The 20265-nt window shown below is 46.8% G+C and overlaps 1 protein-coding gene across 6 annotated transcripts in view; it reads right to left on the bottom strand.

Moving 5' to 3' along the window:
- The window catches only part of syne1b (spectrin repeat containing, nuclear envelope 1b), a 70611-nt gene that overhangs the window by 5180 nt on the left and 45166 nt on the right, over positions 1-20265 (bottom strand). For 4 of the 6 annotated variants that reach the window (XM_034562738.1, XM_034562739.1, XM_034562742.1 and 1 more), the window contains exons 88-137: positions 20078-20260; positions 18896-19039; positions 18616-18792; positions 18161-18301; positions 17779-17892; positions 17537-17698; positions 17113-17307; positions 16838-17014; positions 15697-15888; positions 15204-15335; positions 15012-15112; positions 14742-14895; positions 14526-14654; positions 14272-14427; positions 13991-14200; positions 13719-13820; positions 13101-13220; positions 12813-13013; positions 12551-12724; positions 12157-12288; positions 11707-11903; positions 11413-11545; positions 10658-10840; positions 10406-10555; positions 9947-10123; positions 9704-9859; positions 9438-9593; positions 9124-9294; positions 8834-8967; positions 8540-8744; positions 8143-8325; positions 7884-8030; positions 7654-7808; positions 7353-7500; positions 7159-7253; positions 6799-7033; positions 6421-6615; positions 6038-6163; positions 5753-5908; positions 4911-5069; positions 4622-4788; positions 4361-4523; positions 4029-4216; positions 3786-3936; positions 3505-3687; positions 3188-3325; positions 2048-2239; positions 1645-1972; positions 859-927; positions 78-205 (exon numbers count right to left, since the gene is read on the bottom strand). In XM_034562738.1, the coding sequence (XP_034418629.1) occupies positions 78-205; positions 859-927; positions 1645-1972; positions 2048-2239; positions 3188-3325; positions 3505-3687; positions 3786-3936; positions 4029-4216; positions 4361-4523; positions 4622-4788; positions 4911-5069; positions 5753-5908; positions 6038-6163; positions 6421-6615; positions 6799-7033; positions 7159-7253; positions 7353-7500; positions 7654-7808; positions 7884-8030; positions 8143-8325; positions 8540-8744; positions 8834-8967; positions 9124-9294; positions 9438-9593; positions 9704-9859; positions 9947-10123; positions 10406-10555; positions 10658-10840; positions 11413-11545; positions 11707-11903; positions 12157-12288; positions 12551-12724; positions 12813-13013; positions 13101-13220; positions 13719-13820; positions 13991-14200; positions 14272-14427; positions 14526-14654; positions 14742-14895; positions 15012-15112; positions 15204-15335; positions 15697-15888; positions 16838-17014; positions 17113-17307; positions 17537-17698; positions 17779-17892; positions 18161-18301; positions 18616-18792; positions 18896-19039; positions 20078-20260 (8064 nt within the window). The remainder of the gene's footprint in view (positions 1-77; positions 206-858; positions 928-1644; positions 1973-2047; positions 2240-3187; positions 3326-3504; positions 3688-3785; positions 3937-4028; positions 4217-4360; positions 4524-4621; positions 4789-4910; positions 5070-5752; positions 5909-6037; positions 6164-6420; positions 6616-6798; positions 7034-7158; positions 7254-7352; positions 7501-7653; positions 7809-7883; positions 8031-8142; positions 8326-8539; positions 8745-8833; positions 8968-9123; positions 9295-9437; positions 9594-9703; positions 9860-9946; positions 10124-10405; positions 10556-10657; positions 10841-11412; positions 11546-11706; positions 11904-12156; positions 12289-12550; positions 12725-12812; positions 13014-13100; positions 13221-13718; positions 13821-13990; positions 14201-14271; positions 14428-14525; positions 14655-14741; positions 14896-15011; positions 15113-15203; positions 15336-15696; positions 15889-16837; positions 17015-17112; positions 17308-17536; positions 17699-17778; positions 17893-18160; positions 18302-18615; positions 18793-18895; positions 19040-20077; positions 20261-20265) is intronic. The other 2 variants (XM_034562740.1, XM_034562743.1) reach the window with 1 other exon arrangement.

Here is a 20265-nt window from a genome sequence, read left to right as displayed (position 1 = left end):
GTGTGTGAGGTTACACACAAGTATACAAAACTGAATGAACGACCACTCTGATTGAGCTGCGAGAGCGACACACGTACGTATCCCATGTACGAGGCGTCCAGTTCGGTGCTCGTGGGCGTTCGGCTGCGGCCGCCGTCCGCTTGGTGCAGGTGGAAGCGGCTGGAGTCCAGAGGGTGGACATGCGAGTCCGCGGCGGCGACCTCTCCTGCGGACGCAACGCACGTTCGTCACCTTTTGTGATCACAGCGGTGACTTGAGACACGCTCGCACACCTGGAGGAGGGACGAGGCCCCGTTCGGACAGAGGAACACGAGCACTCGGGGAGTACAGAGCGAACGAGTGAATATAATATGAACACTCGGGACGCTCGGCCTCATCGCAGCGCTCTGCCCGTCCCGCTTGTTTCGCGTTGTGCCTCTGTGGGAACGGAGCCTTTTGGAAAAACTAAAGTCCGCAATTCCTTTTTAGCAAGAAGTTCAGAATTAAAACGACATGCTTTTCTTTTTCTGAAACGCGCACAAAAAAAGAAACACATCAAAAAGAATCTGAAGGGTTTATTCTACACGGCAAACCAAAGCAAAAGGAAAGCCAGTTAGAAAGAAGGCGTCGGGCTGAATTCCATTTCTCCGTTTTCGGACGAATTAGAAAAACCAAAGTAAAAAAAATAAATAAAAAAATGGAATTGAGCCCTATCCCTCGGTGTTAGAAAGTGTTGCCGTTGGTTACAGCGTGTGCCCAAAAGTGTGTACAAGAGAGGGAAAATCAACACAAATCAAATCCAAGCCGGTGATTGGGCTACAAGTGAGGTGTCACTGTTATTTCTGCACCCTAAGACACTTGTGACATGCTGTTGCCTACCAGTGGAGGACCTCAGTGTTTGTTCTGTAAGTTTAACATAGGCCTCTGGGCTGTCTGGGATCACTACATCTGGAAAGAAACATTATACAGTACACACATTCAGCAGTGGGCATGACACTGGTATTCATCTGCTGGTTTTTTAAAAGCTGTTTTTTATGCACCGCCAGATGCACGGACGGACATGGAAATACACTCAATATGTTGTGTGTGACAGACGTTACGCAGCATCAGCATCTACAAATAAACCGTGTCAAGTATTATAGAATGAAGAGCGCCTTACAAATAGAATGCATTATTATTATTATTATTATTATTATAGCAAATTCTCCTTGCTCCACGGATCAAACCCAAATCGTGAGCTCAGATACATGTTTTTGTAAGTTGTCATCAATGTGAGATTGTTCAAGGCTTAAAGAGGTATATGAAAACAAACTGTTCTATTACTTTTCTACCACTTCTATATACTTGTTAACATTTAGTTCCTGAAGGCTTGTTTTCCGCCTCCTCAGGTAGAGAGCAAAGGTCAAAGTTGGCCACACAACAGCTCCCTGTGCATTTAGCGTCTCGCTCAATCTCACTTTTTTCTCTTATTACTTACTGGATAGTTTTACCACTTCAGGCCTCAATTATTCAAATATTAACAATTATTAAAGTGGAAACAACCTGAGAAGTTGGGACAATCCTCACAACTCAACTAGCTTAACCTGTGACCACAGACATCAGGGATCGTGAGCCAGATATATAAATCTGAAGCGTCTCGGTGAACACTCGTGTTGTTAAACTGACCCGACAGGGCCGAGGCGGGCCTCTGGAGGAAGTCCCCCTCCTCGCTCTGCTGCTCTCTCAGGGCCCTGCTGGCGCTCTCCAGCCCGCGGCTCAGGTCGTAGTCGTGGTCCCACTCCAGGGGGATGGAGTCCACGCTGGCCGGGGTGTCCCGGCCCGAGCGCTCGGTCCGGAGCTGGTGCGCCAGGGAGGCCGAGCGGCCGGAGGAGGGCAACGGCGACAGGAAGCCGTCCCCCATGCGCTCGCCCCACGGCAGGCCGGACAGATCACAGGGCTCGTCCAGCTCCAGCTCTCGGTCCGAGAACGACACTTCGGTGTCGTCGTCTGCAAGCTGAAGAGCAGGTTTGAAGTGGGTAACAACGTAGTGAATTCATGGTTTAATTAAAATCTCCGTCTCCGGTCTTACGGGGAGCCGAATGAGCTTCTTGTAGTAGCGCTCCACTCGGCCGAACACCTCCTGGCAGTAGCGCTGCAGCTCCTCCAGCTCCTCCTCGATGACGGCGGCGTCCAGAGGCTCGCTCTTCTCCATCAGCGCCTCTCCCTGGTGGAAGATGTGCTCGATCTTGGCTGTCGTGAGGGAGATCTCCTGTTGGAAGGACTGAGGGAGAGCACGGATGCACGAATCCTCAGTAATTCTGTTTTTTTCACGCCGAACACGAGAGCCTTTCACAGTCTCGTGTTTCTCAATGCATGAGATTTGCCATGTTAAATTCCTAATTTTATTTGATAATTCTAACGCTCGGCATTGGGAACTTGAAAATGGACGCTTGATGTTTGGACGCTAATTTGGTTTTGTATGGTTATTTTGGGTACATTGTTTAGTTTTAACTTTGTACTATAATTATTTTTGTCTATGTGAAATCTATATATATATTCTTTAAAAAAAAAAAAAAAAAAAAAATATATATATATATATATATATATATATATATATATATATATATATTCTTTTAAAGAAAAATCTCTCTCTCTCTCTCTCTCTATATATATATATATATATATATATATAATATATATTCTTTAAAAAAAAAAATCTATATTATATATATATATTTTTATGTGTATATATATATATATATATATATATATATATATATATATATACACATACATATATACACACATATATACATATATATATATATATATATATATACACATATACACATATATATACACATATATATATATATAGAAAATCTATATATTTTTTATATAATATATATATATATATTTTAATATATAATATATATATATAGACAATCTATATATTTTTCATATAATATATATATATATATATATATATATATATACACATATATATATATTATATTCAAAATATATAGATTTTTTTTATATATGTGTATATGTGTATATATATATATATATATATATATATACACATACATACATACATATATATATATTTATATATTTATACATTTATACACACACAGGATATTACTTTATTCTAAAATAAATAAAATAATTTAAAAAATGAGATTAACAAAGTCTAAGAAGCCTTTCCAGACCTCGTTGCTCTCACCCTGAGTTGTTTGATCTTGGCCTGAATGTCACACTCAGAGAAGTGCTCGATGTTGGTCAGCTGCAGGTCCATCTCGGTCAGCCACACCAAGATGCCGTCTCTGGCCGTCTCGAACTCCTCTCTCTGACTAATAAAGTGCTGAGAACAGAGACACCGCTGTTAGAAATCATCTACACCAGCACGTAGTATATATTAAGCTTCATTAGTCATGGATTTAACAGGCAGAGTAAAACAGGCAGCTCGCAACATAGAAGTGAGAATGAAATACTAAAATATGAATATGATAAAGGGAATCCTGAATGTGATGATGCGCGTACCTTAAGCCTGCGCAGGATGGACGCCACCCTCTTCTGCAGGTTGTCCCACCGCTGATTGGCATCGTTGGCCATCTCCCTCAGGCGACAGGAGGAGTCGGTGCGGTTCTCTCTGGCCAGGCGGCGATATTGCTTATTGATCAACTCCAGCTGGGTGAGGCTTTCGTGGACTTGCCTCTGAAAGGCCTAAAAGAAAAGAGTCAAAAGGAGTCCTCATCAGCAGGACCGTATAGATCAAGACAACAAGTTTTAACAAGTATGGACGGAATACTTTTTTGCAATACCTCAAATCTCTTAAGTTCCTCCTTGGCGACGGTGTACAGCACACCGGAGGAGTTGGGCCGAGCGGCGGTCTTTTCCGAAGTGGCCAGCCACTCCTCAAATCGGGCAAAGTCATCCAGGAACTTCTGCCATAAACGCCACGTCTCCTCAATTCTATCAAGAGGGGGGGAAAAAAACCGTCATATTTACACGCAGCAGCGCAACAACGACCGCACGCTTTGTGTTTTTTCCATCTGACATCTTACTTGAGCCTCCTCTCCATGGACAAGGCGCAGATGCTCCTCCAGCGGCGGTCGAGGCTCCGGGTCGCCTGCTGGATGGAGTCGCACTCCGCGTCGGTGGCGCAGGCGTCGCAGTCGTGCAGGAGCACCTCGCACAGGTTCAGGACGGACGCCACTCCGGTGCTGTGCTTCTCTATGTCGCGCTGGAGCTCCTGAGGAGGAGAGGAGGGGAGGAACAGAGAGCGGGCGTGAGAACGGGAGATGGGGTGCAATACTTCTCGTTTTGAGGTTGCGGGTTAACAATGAAATTGCTCAAATCTACAATACAGTATTTTGCACGCGTTGCGTCACGTTACCTGCTGCAGATCGAGCTTCCGCTGAATCTCCTGGAAGTCGCAGGAGTCGTAGGCGATGGGCTTGGACAGCTCGGTCTCGATGTGGGCCAGCCAGCAGCGGAGGCTGCTCATGTTCTTATCCAGCTGCTGCACGGCCACCAGAGTTTCCCTCAACTTCTTCACTCTGTTCAAAATAATTCATTCAGCTCGGTCAGCAATTAAAAACAGTGTCGCTCTTCATACTGAAACCCATCACAGGACCGTTTAAGTGTTTTTCCTCACCTGGCGCCGATGAGGTCCAGGAGGTGCTGCCAGCGGTCGCCGACTTTGTTGAGTTTTTGCTCGATTTCCGCCGCTTTGCTGGTGTGACTGGCTCTGGCCAGACGCTCTCCCAGCTGGTGCAGCTGCAGCTTGTTCTCCTCAGCCACGGTGATCTCCTCCTGGTAGTCCTGAGACACAAGGAAACGCAAACAGTGCATAAAAGCAACGGTAAACTCTGTATATTTAAATAAAGTGACTAAAGCGAATCATAGGAAAAAAGCAGATATACTAATCGTGTATTTCTGTTTACCTTGCGCAGCTTCTCGATCATCTCCTCAATGCTGATGTCTCCGTTTTGGGAAACCTTGCTCTCCATGTTGGTGAGCCACTCGCAGAGCTCCCTGTACCTTTCAGTGAACACCGTCCACTCGTTCAGCCTCTCGCTCAGCTGCTGCCTGCGCAGTGACAGCTGCAGAGGCACAGAAATACAGATCGAGTTACGAACATCGGGCAAAAAGTGCGTAAAAAAACCATCAACGAAGGAACGCACGTTAGATCGTAACACGGTGCATTCGCGTCAATAAAAAGAGGCTCGAGCGGAAGCAGCGTCGGAGATCTCTGCACCGCGACCTGAGTGTGTGCGAGTTCTGTGTGTTTCCTGTGTGAGTGTTTCATCCGCTCGACACAGGAAGCAACGCACAAGCTTGAGGTTTAACTTTGCATGCAAAAAAAAAAAAAAGCAACTACTTTGGACAGTAAAGTTCCTTTTTAAAATGCCTTTTTGAGTCCTCCGAGGGAACAGCGCAGTTAAAGCTCCTTCAGAACGGTGAGAATCAACGTGAGAGTAAATTCAAAGAGGAAACACTTGTTTGACATCATTACTCATATAAATAGTCTGTTTCATGCATATGATGGCGAGCTGTATTTCCTGTTGGTGTCCATACCACAGTGTAAGTGATTCTGTTTGACACTATAGCACCACTGTATGGTACCTCAAGAAACTGCAGAGACCAGAGCAGTGGATCAGATAGCGACACAGGAAGTCAATGCCAAGAGCTTTGTGTGAATAATGCTCCAGAAGCGGAACAGATATGCAGTATGCAGTCTATTCAGAAGGTGAGCTCCGCACAGGTGCCGCTTGGTGAAGTGTACCTGGTGCCAGATTTCGTCCCACTGTCGATGGAGCAGCTCGATTCGCTCCTGCAGGACCGACAGGTCCTCAGCACTGACGTAGCAGGACAGGGACTCTCGCAGCACATTCAGATGGGCCAGATCTCCAGTCCAGCCATCAAATGTGTTCTCCAGGTCCTGACGTTGACAAGTTATTAGCATTAATAAGTCAGCTCAACACTTTTTTTAGGCCGAGTTTCAGCATTGCGTTATTGATATTTAATGTTTCCTTTGTGTACAATAACTACATGATGCAAAGCTTTTTACCTTGCAGCGCATCTGCTCGGCCTGCAGATCCTCGTGGTGATCGGGAAGAGGCTGAGAGAGCTGCCGCTTGAAGGCTCGGAGTTTCTCCAGTGACCCACCGACTCCTCTCTCACACCTCTCCCAGTCCTGCACACACACACACACACACACACACACACAGACACACACACACACACACACACACACACACGCACAGTGGTTGCAACTGCATCAGTACGATATCGCTTAGCATTAAACATACATTTCTCTATAATTACTTCTTTAGCGTCCATCATTTAAACCACAAACAAAAAGCTTTTTGAAGTCTCTAAAAAACTGAACAAGGCATGCAAACGTGCACCTATAATGCAAATACATTAATAGTGTGTCATAGGCAGGTTTACCCGTAACAAGGTGGTCAGCTCTTTCTTCTGCTCGTCCAGGCAGACGCTGGCGTGTTTCCATCGCTCCTGGATATCGGTGAGCTCCGTCTGCAGGGCCACCTCCGCCCGGCTGTCGGCCGACAGGAGCAGTTGTCTGCCGGCCTCCACCGTCAAGATGTAGCTGCCCTGCTGACGCTGCAGCACCTTCTCCTTCAGCTGGACCACAAAGCACAGATCACACAGACCTGTCAACCTCCTGACCGACCAGCACATACTACTACTACAGTTACCAGATATTAAGATCCCTTGGCCCCCCCCCGATCTGCCTCATGTGTTTTTTGCCATCCAGCACCACCTAGAAGAAACATCTGAGATATGATGAGCTTTTACACGATGTACCTGGACAGCGTCCAGCTTGGACCGGGCTTGTTGCAGAGGCACGGCAGTCCCCGTCTGAAGAGCTTCCGCGGCGTGGGAGACCTCCACCAGCCATTTGCGGAGCTTCTCCACCATTTCTCTGTAGCGCTGCCACTGTCGTATCAGACCGTCAATGATGCCTCGCCTCTGCTGAGCACGCCGCACCACGCCCTGCCACTGGTTGCTCAGGAGCGCCAACTTCAGGTTGAACTCATCTCTGCAGGAGAGGGAAGTCGAGGTAAAAGAGAAATGGATTTATAAGGTCTGGCAATCTTCTACTCGCAGCAATATTGTATTTAATATCAAACAGATTACAAACAATGTGATTTTGGGCTCTTTTACCTGTCATCCACCTGACCCTGCTCCAACATCTTCTGTCCATCGCTGATGATGGAGTGGAGGATCTGCTGGCGGCTGAACATCTCGGCTTGGAATAACTGAAAGGCAACAATATTGGCGGTTGATAATTATAATTTCTTTTTTTTAAAAAAGGGCAGCTGGGTTGAGAGTATTTTGACATCAAAAGGAACTCTAACCTCGTGAGCTATTTGCTGCTCCGTCAAACTCTGGTAGTTCCCAGAGATTTCCACGGCCAGATTCTCTTCCGTTTGGACCAGGAACTCCATCCATGTTTCACACTTCTCCAGGAAGGTCTGCTGCTGCAGCAGGAAGGACTGGAGTTTGCTTCAAGGAGCAAACACAACACGTCGTTTTAGTGCACATTTACTGAACATCGGTGGCGTTTTAAATGTGGTCTTGAAACTGTGAACTGTGAACCCTGAGAAAAGGCTTGCACATCTTTCTTTTAATATTTACCGCGTATTTCACACGTCATACCTGAATCTCTCCGTGGTCTGTGCCGAGACTGTAGACCAGCTCCTGTTGAGGTTCTGCATGCGCTTGATCTCCGAGTCGTTGAGAGGGAGCCGGTAACCGAGTTCATTGAGACGCTCCAGTTCAGGAGCCATGCTGCTGAATTTCAGCATGAGCCTCTGTGGAGGACACGAGAGGAACGTTACATTTCTGTCAATTACAGGAGGATCAGTACGATTGATTATTTCAAAAACCTTGAGCTCCTCCATGCGGTCTTGGATGACGGTTGGGTCGGTGGAGCCGTTGGGATCTTGCACCTTCAGAGCCTGCTCCGCTTCAACTATCCAGCGGCCCATTGAATACAGCTGATCGTTAAAGATTTCATAGTCTTGAACTCCAGTCTAGCGTGGGAGACAAATGTCAGCAACCAGTAAGTGTAACGTTCAAGATTCTGGCTGGATGACGAACTATTTTAAATGGACAACAAAACTATGTGCGAAGCCTTTTCTCCACCTGCAGTGTGGTGAGCTGTCTGGTGAGCGTCTGTTCCACAGCAGCCAGCCGCTGGGTGAGCGAGAGGTGATCCGACTGGATGGCAGACGCTGCCGATGTGTCCACCTGCTGCTTCAGCTGATCTCCCAGTTGCTGAAGAACTTGCAAGGAGGCCTGGACTGGAGCTTGAGACCGGAGCACCTCCTGAGAAAGACAAGTTAAAAAACGAAAAAATCTTACATGGGGGAAAAAAAAAGAAGAAGCATGCATTGATTGGGAGGCACGCAGGTGGAACATGTGTGTTATCTATTTATTCCACAGGAACATAAACAACAACAAGCTGCAACAAAAGAAACAATTTCATGATTTATGGCAATCTGACGTTAAAACACATGTTTTAGGTGCACAGCTCACTCACGCTGCATTCTTGGATCCAGTCGGCCACCTCCTCGTCGGCGATGTCTTTGCTGCAGGCGAGCTTGAGGAGCCGGTGGGCCTTCTCCTCCTGCAGCTGGCTGCTGCTGCAGCTCTGCTCGTGAAGCTCTTTGTAGCGCTGCCACAGCTGAAGCAGGGCTTTGCTGCTTCTCAGACGTTCCGAAATCTCCTCCAGCAAGCCGGTCCACCTGGGGGGGGGCGCGAATACGACACGGATCAATGTAAGAGAGAATGAAAAGAACACAACGGGTTTTTTTTATCTCTCCTTCAAGATCACCTTGCATTGACGTCCTTAAGGGCGTTGTTGAGAGAATCCGACACTGAAGGGTGACACTCCCTGAGCAGTTGGTGGGTCACAGCACCAAACTTTCTTAGACTGCTCTCCTGTTTCTCCAGTTCCTCTTGCAAATCCTTCACAGGTAACAGAGAAACAGGAAGAAATGTTCCCTTGATGAGTAATATAAATGTCAACAAGATTCCTGAGATCGATGTAAACAAATTCCTCTGGATGACGACAGGCCAGCTGACAGGTAGAGTGCATCCAAAAACCTCTTCATCCTAACGTACCTGCAGACTTTGCACCTGCAGCTGAACGGCCTCCAGGGATCCCGTGAGAAGGCGGAAACGAGACACACAGTACCTTCCCTCCATCAGGTAGCCATTGATCTCTTCTGAAGCCCGCTTGTAAAGACTCCACTGGTCAAGCACCGAACTCAGGCTGATTTTAAGTTGCCCTATCTGTTAAAAGTGAAATTAAAAAAACACACACAGTGGCATCCAGTAAATTGTTAGGCCCAAAACGGACAGAACCAGCAGGAGCCGAGTGGAGCAGAACAGATGGGTGTTACCGATGTGCCGTACAGAGTAGAAAGAGAGATTACCAAGTGGTCCAGGTTAGCCCAGGTGTGATTGACACCCTGGAGTGTCTCCATGACGATAGCGCAGGCCTCATCGGTCTTGTTCTGGACGAGTGCGCAGCCCTGCTCCTCCACCCTCTCAAGTTCTTTCTCCTTTTCCTTCACCAACTCTTCCATTTCCTAAAAGTTAACCGTTTTCAAGGTGGCGAAAAGGATCCGGACTCAAAAGGATATTGATGACAATAACAACGTTTTGATACATCCGCGTTGGCGCAGTAAGAGGAGCCTACCTCGCAGTCTTTGAGAGCATTCTGCACAGATGTTAGATCCTCTATCCGGTGTTTCCTCTTTAACCTTTCTTCCTGAGTCGCCATCCAGGACTTCAGGGCCTGAACGCTGCTCTCATACTCCAGCCACATCTCTAAAAGGCTCTCGAGGAACTGGATCTGCAAGTATTTTTTTTATACAAATTAAAAACTGTAAAATCCTGATTTTTGCACCTGTGATCCAGTATCGGGGGGCGATGTCCTCACCCTCTCGTTGATGCGGCCTTGCAGGACCTGCCAGCGTCTGTTCATGGCTCCCAGCCGCTCGGCAAAGTCGGTCTTATCGCTGCGCTTGCTCTCCACGTCCTGACCGCTGATCTGCAACACCGACTGGTTGACAAAGTCCACCGTCAGCTGCTTGCAGCTCAGATCTACCCTGAAACCCTGCACGGGAGGAAACAAAGAGTATGATCATTAAAATGGCTGTCACGGATTCATAACTAGAATCATGCATTACATCATGCTTAATAATAAGAGTGAGTACAATAAAAGGTGCAATCAAGAACAAGTGTAGACATCGTCCAAATAGTCTTAATAGTCCTCTTACTTTGTAGCTAGAAGAATAGTCAATGTTAGAAAATTCAAAGTTTGTAAACCCTAAAAAAAAACTACTAAAAAGGTTATGCATCTGGCACACGTTGTCCTTTCAAAACAAAAGTCCGCTACCTTGTGTTTTTGCAAGTAGTCCTGGATCACGTTGGACCCCACTGCGCTCTTGAGGTTCTCTTCATTCTCCTCGATGACATTCTCCATCAACGAGATCCAGTTGAACAGCTCAGAAATGGCGTGGCGGGAGGCCAACTTCTCCATTTGGATCTGAAGAACGAAGAAGAACAGACGCGCGTGCTGAAAACCTCTGCGGTCGGTAATCCTCTTTGCTCCGGGAGCCGCTCAGCTGAGTCATGTGACGGTCGGTACCTGATGCAGCTTCTCCTGGACCACTGGGATGCGTGTGAGCAGCTCAGTCCACTGAGTGTCAGTGCGTGCCAGGTCGGACCGCAACACCACCGTGTCCACTTTCTTCAGGCGCAGCAGCTGGTTGCCCTCGGATACCACGGAGCCCTTCAGGCCGGACTTGCCTTCGACTTCCTTTGAAAACTCCTTGAGAAAAGAAGGGGACGAGAATCAACAGCTGGAATGCATATTTTAGGATGATATTGAATACTTGTACGGCTTTTTGCAAGAGTAACATTGGGGAAATTAGTACATTTAAAAATGTGTACATTTACGAAACTACAACTTGACCGAAAGATCACGTACTACATTTATCTTAAATTATTCTGAAAAGGGCCATTCAGAGTACTTTTAATGATGTTATATTTTGAGGCTCATGCTTGCAGGACTTTGAATCCTACAATGTGGTTACTACATTTAAAAAAGTGAAAGATTTGAGTACTTTGTCCACTGCTACTAACACTGTTATAATTATAGAAAATCCAATTTAAACTTATTATGATACATTTAAAAAAAAAAAAAAAAAAAGCTATTATTTCAAATGAAAAGTATGCTCTTATACAACAGACACATGGCTCCATATGCAGTGTGGTGGCTCAGTTATGAGCACAAAGCAACGAGGCGGTCTATAAATCTGCATTCATGTCGCCCAGTTGGAGCTCTGTTGCTGCTAAAAGCCGGACCCTCCGGATCAATACAGATAAAGACTGTGGCCTCACAAGGAAAGCAGAGAGGTGGTCTCTGACAGTTTCCAGCTCCTGTGGCACTAACACCGCCTGCGTATTCCAAAACTCCAGACGCTCCAGAGCCGACTGCAGCCATTCGCTCAGCTCTGCACACTCCCTCTGATACCTGGAGGAGGAAAAAGCACAATGCAATCGTAGGACAATGTCATGCAATGAGTTCAGGAAGCACATGTGCAGTCTTTTCTCGTCCTCATTTTAAAGACCCCACTCGAAGGTAAAATGTTTTTTTCCTGTGCCCAGAAGTTGTGATTCTAATGTGTTTCTGACCTGGTCCAGTGTTTCAGGATGGCCTCCAGCCGCTGTAGCTCCTTGTTGACCTTGCTGGTGTTGTTGAGCCAGTGTTCCCCGAGCAGCGCCAGTTGGTTCTCCAGCGCGGGACAGCACACCGACAGCAAGAGATGTTTGCCCTCCTCCAGCACCTGGTGGAGCTTGTGCTGGTATTCTGTCAGCCTCCCCTTTAGACCCTTCACGGAGAAAGGGAAGAGGAGCAGACCACAGCATCTTAGAGACATCACGTGGTAGCTGGAGCTGCACCAGCTGAGGAGGTATGGAAGTGAGTGAGACTGAGGGAATTAAATACACTATTCCCTTTGGCTCCTCCGTGGCCACAGATTAAATCCTACCAGAATACTTCCTGTCATTCCGACTTTATTGATCAGAACAAAACAAGGGGACTCATGGAGGCTATTTAGGATCATATACCTACAGATCTTGTACCTGATATAATGAGATTCTGTCCACGAGTCTCTCTTCAGTCTCTTCCACCAGGCCAACAGTGGGAATATTTCCTTCAACTGACGCCAGTTGCTGGTTCAGACTTTGGTAATCCTGCACCAAGCGGCACCAGGTCTGAAAAAAAACAAAAAAAAAACATTACAAAAGGATTTATGAATATGAAAAAGCTGACAAGTAAAGATGAAGAGATGAAGACACTGCTGAGCTCTCTCTCTCTCTCTCTGTATCATGGAGGAAAGAAAAAGCTTTCCAATACATTGTGTGTAAGATAATCTACAAAAGATTTAGTTTTCAAGCTTGAGACAAATAATAAATAATTTTGTCCACCATTTAGCCTAAAAAATAATGTTAAAATAAATATCATTCTCTCTCTCGCCTCCAGGAGACCCTCCAGCTCCACCCCTTTGCTGTGCGCCTCCTTCAGGACGCTCTGAGCCTCGGCCAGCGTCTCCTCCAGGGCCTGACTCTCTTTGGGAAGCATCAGAACACAGATCTTTCTGAAGAACGTTTCCGTTAGAATCATATGGGACTCCAGACCCTGGAAGAACTCCTAGAAAACACACACAAACGCATCAATGAGCAGTGGTGTCGATTATGAATATTCATTAAGCCTTTTTCTAGCTCCACGTTGACCAAACCTTGTGTTTGTCCAGGTGATTCTGGACTTCCTCCACAGAGCTGGCGACGATCCTCTGATCGGCCGCCATCTTGTCTTTGGCCGTGTCCACGAGGTCCGTCAGGTCCTGCAGAGCGCGCTCGTACTGCTCCTTCAGCGCCATGTTCTGGTTCAGCCCGCTGCGCCGGGAACCCACCGTCATCACCAGCTCCTCGTAGGAATCCTGAGAACACACACACACAATGTAAATGCTTTTAGTGAGAGCTGTCAGTGATATGTATATATACACACACACACACACACACATTACCTGGAGTTTTAGTATTTTGTTTGTTGATATCTGATCCGCCTGCAATGCCGCTCCTCTGGTTTTGAGCTCCGTGATCTTGTGTTCAAAGTCTTTCAGGCTCTCTTCGGCACTGGCGATAACCTGAGGAAAAAAAAAACGACATGCGTAACGATGTATTGAAGTTTAAGTGTTGGAGCTATTTATTTGATATTAGTGGTATTGTTTAATCATTCAGGTTGTTTGCTTATTTAGGTTAGATGTTTTGATGTATTAGAATAGCTTTTTTCTTGTGATAGTTTTTTGGTTTAGTTTAATTCTTTGTTGTTGTTGTCTAGATATATTTTGTCTTTTGGTTGTTCATTCGTTCGTTAATTGGGTAACACTGTGGTTATATGTAGGAGTAGGCAGGTACGGGACCAGCATGCACCTGGGTAGGCATATGTTTTTTTTTTACCAGCGCAGGAGAGGCAGCGTTAGGAGTTCCTTTGTTCTTTTGTTTGTTTGCTTGTTTTGTTTAGTTCAATAAATGATCAGAAAAACGGATTCCCGAATGGACAATGCTTTCTTTTGGCTGCGTAAACCACAAACCCGCGGTGCGTTTTATGTTTGTATGCATGTCGACGTCAAAGCTTTCTTTACCTCCAGCTGTCTCGAGGCGGGTCTATCCATGGCTCCGGCTAACGCCTGCAGGATCTGGCACTTTGTCTCGATTAAAGCAGTTTGAAGAAGTTGCAACTCGGTCTGTATTTGACAGAAGACAATTTATATAAAAGGTGCATGGAGTTATGATCAATGTAATACTGCACCGTACATGTATGGCTATGAAGACATGTTCACGCTTGTGTCTATATTAGCCAATGTTTGGGGTTTTACAAGGGAAATAAGTAAGAGTTGCAACATATGGAGCAGACCTGGTAGTCTGTGAGCTCGTGCGCTCTGGTCCTCATGCGGTCGCAGCGTCGCCCCAGGGCGCAGCCCAGAGCTCCCAGTCTCTCTTTCAGGCAGTCGAGGTTGTCCTCGAGCAGCGATCGGTCCTCTTGCCTCAGGCCCGAAGACCCGGCTAGCAGCGCCTGGCTGAGCTTCACCTCCTCTGTGACGTGCCTCACGTCGTTCTCTAAGGCCTGAAGGAAACATCACAAGTTAACGGGAGACTTAAAAATAGTATGCAATAATTAAAGAAGCCCCAGTGTACCTCTTGCTTCAGCAGCTGGGTCTCTGGGTTTTCGGCCAGCAGCACCGAGCCGGAGAAGACGTTGTTCTCCACGCCATCCAGCCAGGAGGAGGTGGACGACACGGCCGTGTAGAGCTGCTGTTCCATCTCCGCCACCTGCGCCTCCCCACCGCCGGCCTGCGTACACACAAAAAGGCGTTTGCTAAATGTCCGCCGACGCACGTTGAACTACACATGGAATGATGTGTAATAATGTTAGAGAAATGGTCAAAAACCTGAGTGGTCATGTCTTCCATGGCTTGTCTGAAGCTGTCGTACAGAGTATTCAGGGAGGATTTGTCAGCCCGTGTTTCTCCTTTGAACAGAGAACCAGCCGTGGTCACGCGAGAAGCTCGGGAGTAGACCTGCAACAACAAAACAACGACAGAGTCAAAAACAAATACACTTTCATTTGACTTTAGCTAACGACACCGACACAACAGGGTCCGTACCGGCTGCTTGTGGTCCTGCTCCAGGGTTTTCTGCAGGAGCTGCAGCTTGGTTTTGAGCTCGAGTCTCAGGCTCTCCCATTTCTGCCTCATCTGCTCTCTGGCGGCCTGAGATTCCCTCTCAACCAAAGCTGCCGGTGAAAACGGCTCTGATGTGCTGCACGGTGGGTGACAAAGACATGCAATTTATTATTTTCCATTTGTAATCTGCCACGGGAATCATTACGTATACCTTTACTTAACCTTTTAACTATTTGTTTTGAGTTAAGATACCTGGCACTGCTCGGCGAGGCCTGCTGGATGAGGATCTCCTCTCCTCTGCTGGCCACCGACTGAAGCAGCTTCTTCTGTTCTGCAAGCTGCTCCTCCAGTTCCTACAAAGCAACCATGTAAAACAGTTTAGTTGGACTGGGAATCACTGCATGCCCATGCATACAGAGTACTAAAACACATTTCAAAGTGTACCCTCTGTCTCTGCAGACTGTCCTGGTGTTGTTGGGAACGTGTGGTCCGGGCTTGGACCAGCCAGTCCTGCACACTGGGACTCTGAGAGAGGCTGGAGTCTGATCCACTGTCCTCCTGCTCCTGCAGAGAGCTCTGTAGGACCAGACAACGCATGTCAGTAATGCACATCGGCAAGGAAGCACGACTATCAAACGCATACATTGCAAATGTGTCAGTGGCTGTGAGGAAATCCTAAAGCAAAGGAGGTGTACACAAAGTATGACCCTGCTCCATGTAGGTGGGTCAGGGGTCTGATTCTGTGCATGCTGGCTTAACTGGAATGACTTTGACACACTAAATTGAAAAGGACCACACATAATTATATCAATTACACCAATAACATGTCAACATGGCAAATGTGAAAAGGGACTATTGAGAAACAGTTTGGTATCACCTACACACACACACACACACACACACACGCGTGAGCCCTGGAAGCGAGGAGCCAGCTCACCTGGATGTTAATCATCTTGTCCTGCAGCATCCTCTGCAGCTCCAACAGGCTGCCCTTCAACATGCGCAACTTCCCGGCCAAATGTTCAGCTTCCTCTCTGGTCTCCGTCCGGCCCTCCAGCAGCAGGTTCTCGCTGTGCATGGACAGCTCCGACAGGGCCAGCACCTTCTCTTCAATCTCCAGCAGCATGTCCTGCAGCAGCAGGAGGAGAGAGGCCAGCTCAAACATGGTGTCTCGGCACCTACAGCCGCTCCTCTCCAGACAGACAGGGGGAGGGTGGGGGGGTCAGGGTCTGGCTAAACCCCCTAGACCACCAGCAGCTTTCCTCAGCCACAGGACAGCGAGAGCTCTCCCTCTGCTCTCATCCTCGGCACACCTCGCCTCCCGGGCAACATATGACCGCTAATCCTTCACGCGCCACGCTCTCACTCGTACATTCAGAAGCAACTCTCGTGCACAGATCACCATTCTAAGTCCAGACCGGTCGCCGCCGCCGATCGGTGAACGCTGTACCAAAGTTTGAAGATGCATTTGTATTCTAATAGCACTGCCACTCGTCTGCTACCGATAGCTTCAGCAGGTCTTTCTAAGGCAGAGGGTAACTCCCCCCTCCCGTTCTCTAGGATTCACCTACTTGGATATTCTAGCAGCTCTATCACCAATCCCAGAAGTGGGCTCTAATAATCGTCTGAAAGCCACAACCTGTGACGACTCCGCCCCGTGCTGCTAACAGGCCGCAGTCAAACAGAGACATCTGCATAATCTGCTTAAGACTAGTCCTCCAGTCGCTTAGGAGCCCGGCCATCTGAATGACCCTTTAACTCCTCTAATGCTCTTGCTTACCCACCAACAGGTTCCTGTCCCACTGGGATTTATCCATAAGTGATGAAGGAAACAAAATATTGAAGTAGAAGACGGATGTAATTAATCCACTGGCACATTTGCATTAAGTGTGCTGACCAGAAACAATGAATGAACATCTAAGTTCTTCAAAAGTACTCATAGTATTGCCATCCCTGACAATTCGCTATTCCATATACGTTATTAATCAATCTAAATATTCATAAATTAATTCATACATGAATTAAAATACGTCGCTTGCGTCCATTGCTCTGAATGAACAGCAGGGGGAGCTCTATACCTGACATTCAGAAAGCTGGTCCTCCATATCCGTCTCCTCTAGAGGTTGAGGTTCTAGGATGAAGGTCACAGCGCTGCGCATTCTGGTCAGCCATTGGTCCAGCTGGTCTGCCTGGCTGTGATGGAGCTGGATGGCCTGTTCCTGCTGCTCACCCTCCAGACGGTCGCTAATGCGTTCCTGGGTGCAGAGCACATCACATGTCACATCAGTCTATTAATTCAGTAATAGAGACACGAAGACGAATAACGCGATATCACGATATTCACAATAAATACCTCCAGTATCTGCTGTTTCCCCGAGGCCTTCATGTGGATGGTGGCCATCCTCTCAGCCAACACAGCCAGGGAGGAGTGCATGGCCAGCTGGTCGGCCACATCCGAGTCCGCCGCATCAGAGGCCAGATCCTCCGTGAAGCTGGTCTGCAGCCTGTCTATTTCCTCCTGGACGCTCTGGATCTCTTTTATCAGACCCTGGAGGGAACAACATTGTTAGAGGCGTCACTTTAACCTCGAATATTATAAATGCAAAACGCGGTGACCCAAAGAGGGGTCCAAAATATATTGTCCACAGCCCTGTATCATTAGCAACGTATTATTTTCTTTGACATAGTCCAACAAGTATATTTTGCATTACAATGGAGTTCTCACATCGTTTTAAAAATCTCCTCCTCTCTTTGCATCAAACCTTTTAAGGACTCACCGCGTGCGTCTTAATGTGGCTATCTGGGCTCCTCTCCGCCTCCAGGGGCTCACTCAGTTTGCCCTCCAGAGCTTCCATTTGAGAGGAGATGGACTGCAGTGAACCCTGGTAATGCTGTTGCTTCTCAAGAGCTTCGTACAGAGACCGCTGCTTCTCGCTGATCTGTTGGGACGACCAACGGACAATTTAAAAAGTGCTTATCCCGATTCAACAAACTAGCGGACGTCTCGTTGCACACATACCACATTCTTTAACGTCTCCCACGAGCGCTGCAGGTCATCCAAATTGGCCACGGATTCAAATGCCGGGTCATACAATTCTTGGATCGGAGCTCTTGTGAGTGTTCCTCTTCCCATCTAAAAAAAAAAAACATTAAAACAGTGAAATCAGCGGTTAAGAGAAATTTAGTTATGAAAGAGACGGCAGTTAGAAACACTTCTTTAACCACTAATTCATTGTCAGTCACGATGAGCTTGCAGGTGCAGCAAGAGAATAGATATGGATTAAAACTCCCCTTTTTTTTTTGCCTTCTTCTTTTATTAATTGCATTTATTAATGGGGTATGTAAAATGTAGCTGAAAGACCAGAATGAGGGGATCGAGAGGAAGAGGGAAAGGCAGATACCTTGGTTACATTGGCTTCAGTGTAAGAGATGGGAGAAGGAGAGCGACAGACCGGAGGAGAAGAGACCTCACTGTTAGCGCCCTCCTCCCCAGACTCCTCAGTTACAGGAGAGAGGAGGGTGTGACAGCGGCCGGCCGTCATCTGACACGCCATGCAAGAAACACACCAACAGAAGAGCAGACGTGCACGATGGATTGGGAAAGATTAATAAATCTGCAATGTGTTTTTTTTGTGTGTTTTTTTTTGTTAAAAGTGGCTCAATGCATCTTTTTTTTTTAAAAACACACATATGTTATAATAAAAGCAGGCAAAAGGTTTTCTTTAGTACAAATTAAAGGGATAAAACTATTCAGAACTATTTAAGCTTGAGCCAGAAATAGCAGAATGAGTTTATTAGCCGTCCGACAGTCATCACTACTTTGTTATGCGTGTTATGTTATAGTGCGTTCTTTTACCATAAAGGCGTGCGCTGAAGATTTCTTGGACTTCTCCCCATCCGGCTCCTGCAGTCCCTCCACGTCACTCACCGTCAGCAGCATGGTGGCGTGCTTGGCCTTCACGGCCAGCATCTTGCACTTTGAGTTCAGGGAGGCGATCTGCTCTTGGTAACCTTTGATCTTCTGGGCCAGTTCCTATTAAAAAAAAAAATGAAATGGAAAATGTGCAACTTATAATGTAGTTGTGAGAAGATTTCTTCCTTGCTGGTCAGAAAGAAGGTGAAGGAATGTATTGTACTTCGTGGTGAAGGATCTGGGCCTGCAGCTCCTGGATGTTGTTTGTGGGGATCGGTCGGTCCTGAATGACACGGTGCGCTTCCTCGATCAGCCCCTGGAGGTCTCTCACTTCCTGTTCGTATTGTTCGTACTGCACCACTGCTTCCTGGATCGAGAATACATATGCAGAGAACCTTATGAACTCTTCAGTTCAAGTGACATTTTCTTTAATTGTCTTGAAGCTTTTTTTACTTGGCAGCAAGTTGCTTGCCGTGCCTTTCTACAGACACCGTGCAACTGCGTGAGAATGCAGGACAATATGGCTACTGTACATGTAGGATGTTGCATTACTATTGTACGTATAGGATGTTGCATTACCACTGTACCTGTAGGATGTTGCATTACTACTGTTACTACTGTACCTGTAGGATGTTGCATTACTACTGTACGTATAGGATGTTGCATTACTACTGTACCTGTAGGATGTTGCATTACCACTGTACCTGTAGGATGTTGCATTACCACTGTACCTGTAGGATGTTGCATTACCACTGTACCTGTAGGATGTTGCATTACCACTGTACCTGTAGGATGTTGCATTACCACTGTACCTGTAGGATGTTGCATTACTACTGTACCTGTAGGATGTTGCATTACTACTGTACGTATAGGATGTTGCATTACCACTGTACCTGTAGGATGTTGCATTACCACTGTACCTGTAGGATGTTGCATTACTACTGTACGTATAGGATGTTGCATTACTACTGTACGTATAGGATGTTGCATTACTACTGTACGTATAGGATGTTGCATTACCACTGTACCTGTAGGATGTTGCATTACTACTGTACGTATAGGATGTTGCATTACCACTGTACCTGTAGGATGTTGCATTACCACTGTACCTGTAGGATGTTGCATTACTACTGTACCTGTAGGATGTTGCATTACTACTGTACGTATAGGATGTTGCATTGCACTGTACCTGTAGGATGTTGCATTACTACTGTACCTGTAGGATGTTGCATTACTACTGTACGTATAGGATGTTGCATTACCACTGTACCTGTAGGATGTTGCATTACTACTGTACGTATAGGATGTTGCATTACCACTGTACCTGTAGGATGTTGCATTACCACTGTACCTGTAGGATGTTGCATTACCACTGTACCTGTAGGATGTTGCATTACCACTGTACCTGTAGGATGTTGCATTGCTGAATGGCCACGTGCTGCAACTGACTGGCCTCTTGCTGCAGACGCAGCGCCGTGCGACAGATGGCGAGGTTGGGCATCACCTCCTCTGGGACCCGCAGAGCGCTCTGACACAGCTGCACGGCCTGCACCTGCTGCTTGAAGCTCTCCATGTCCGCCAACAGACGCTGCG

This window comes from Cyclopterus lumpus, chromosome 22, assembly GCF_009769545.1.
Source record: "Cyclopterus lumpus isolate fCycLum1 chromosome 22, fCycLum1.pri, whole genome shotgun sequence".
NCBI lineage: Eukaryota > Metazoa > Chordata > Actinopteri > Perciformes > Cyclopteridae > Cyclopterus > Cyclopterus lumpus.
This window is presented reverse-complemented; position numbering and strand designations above follow the sequence as displayed.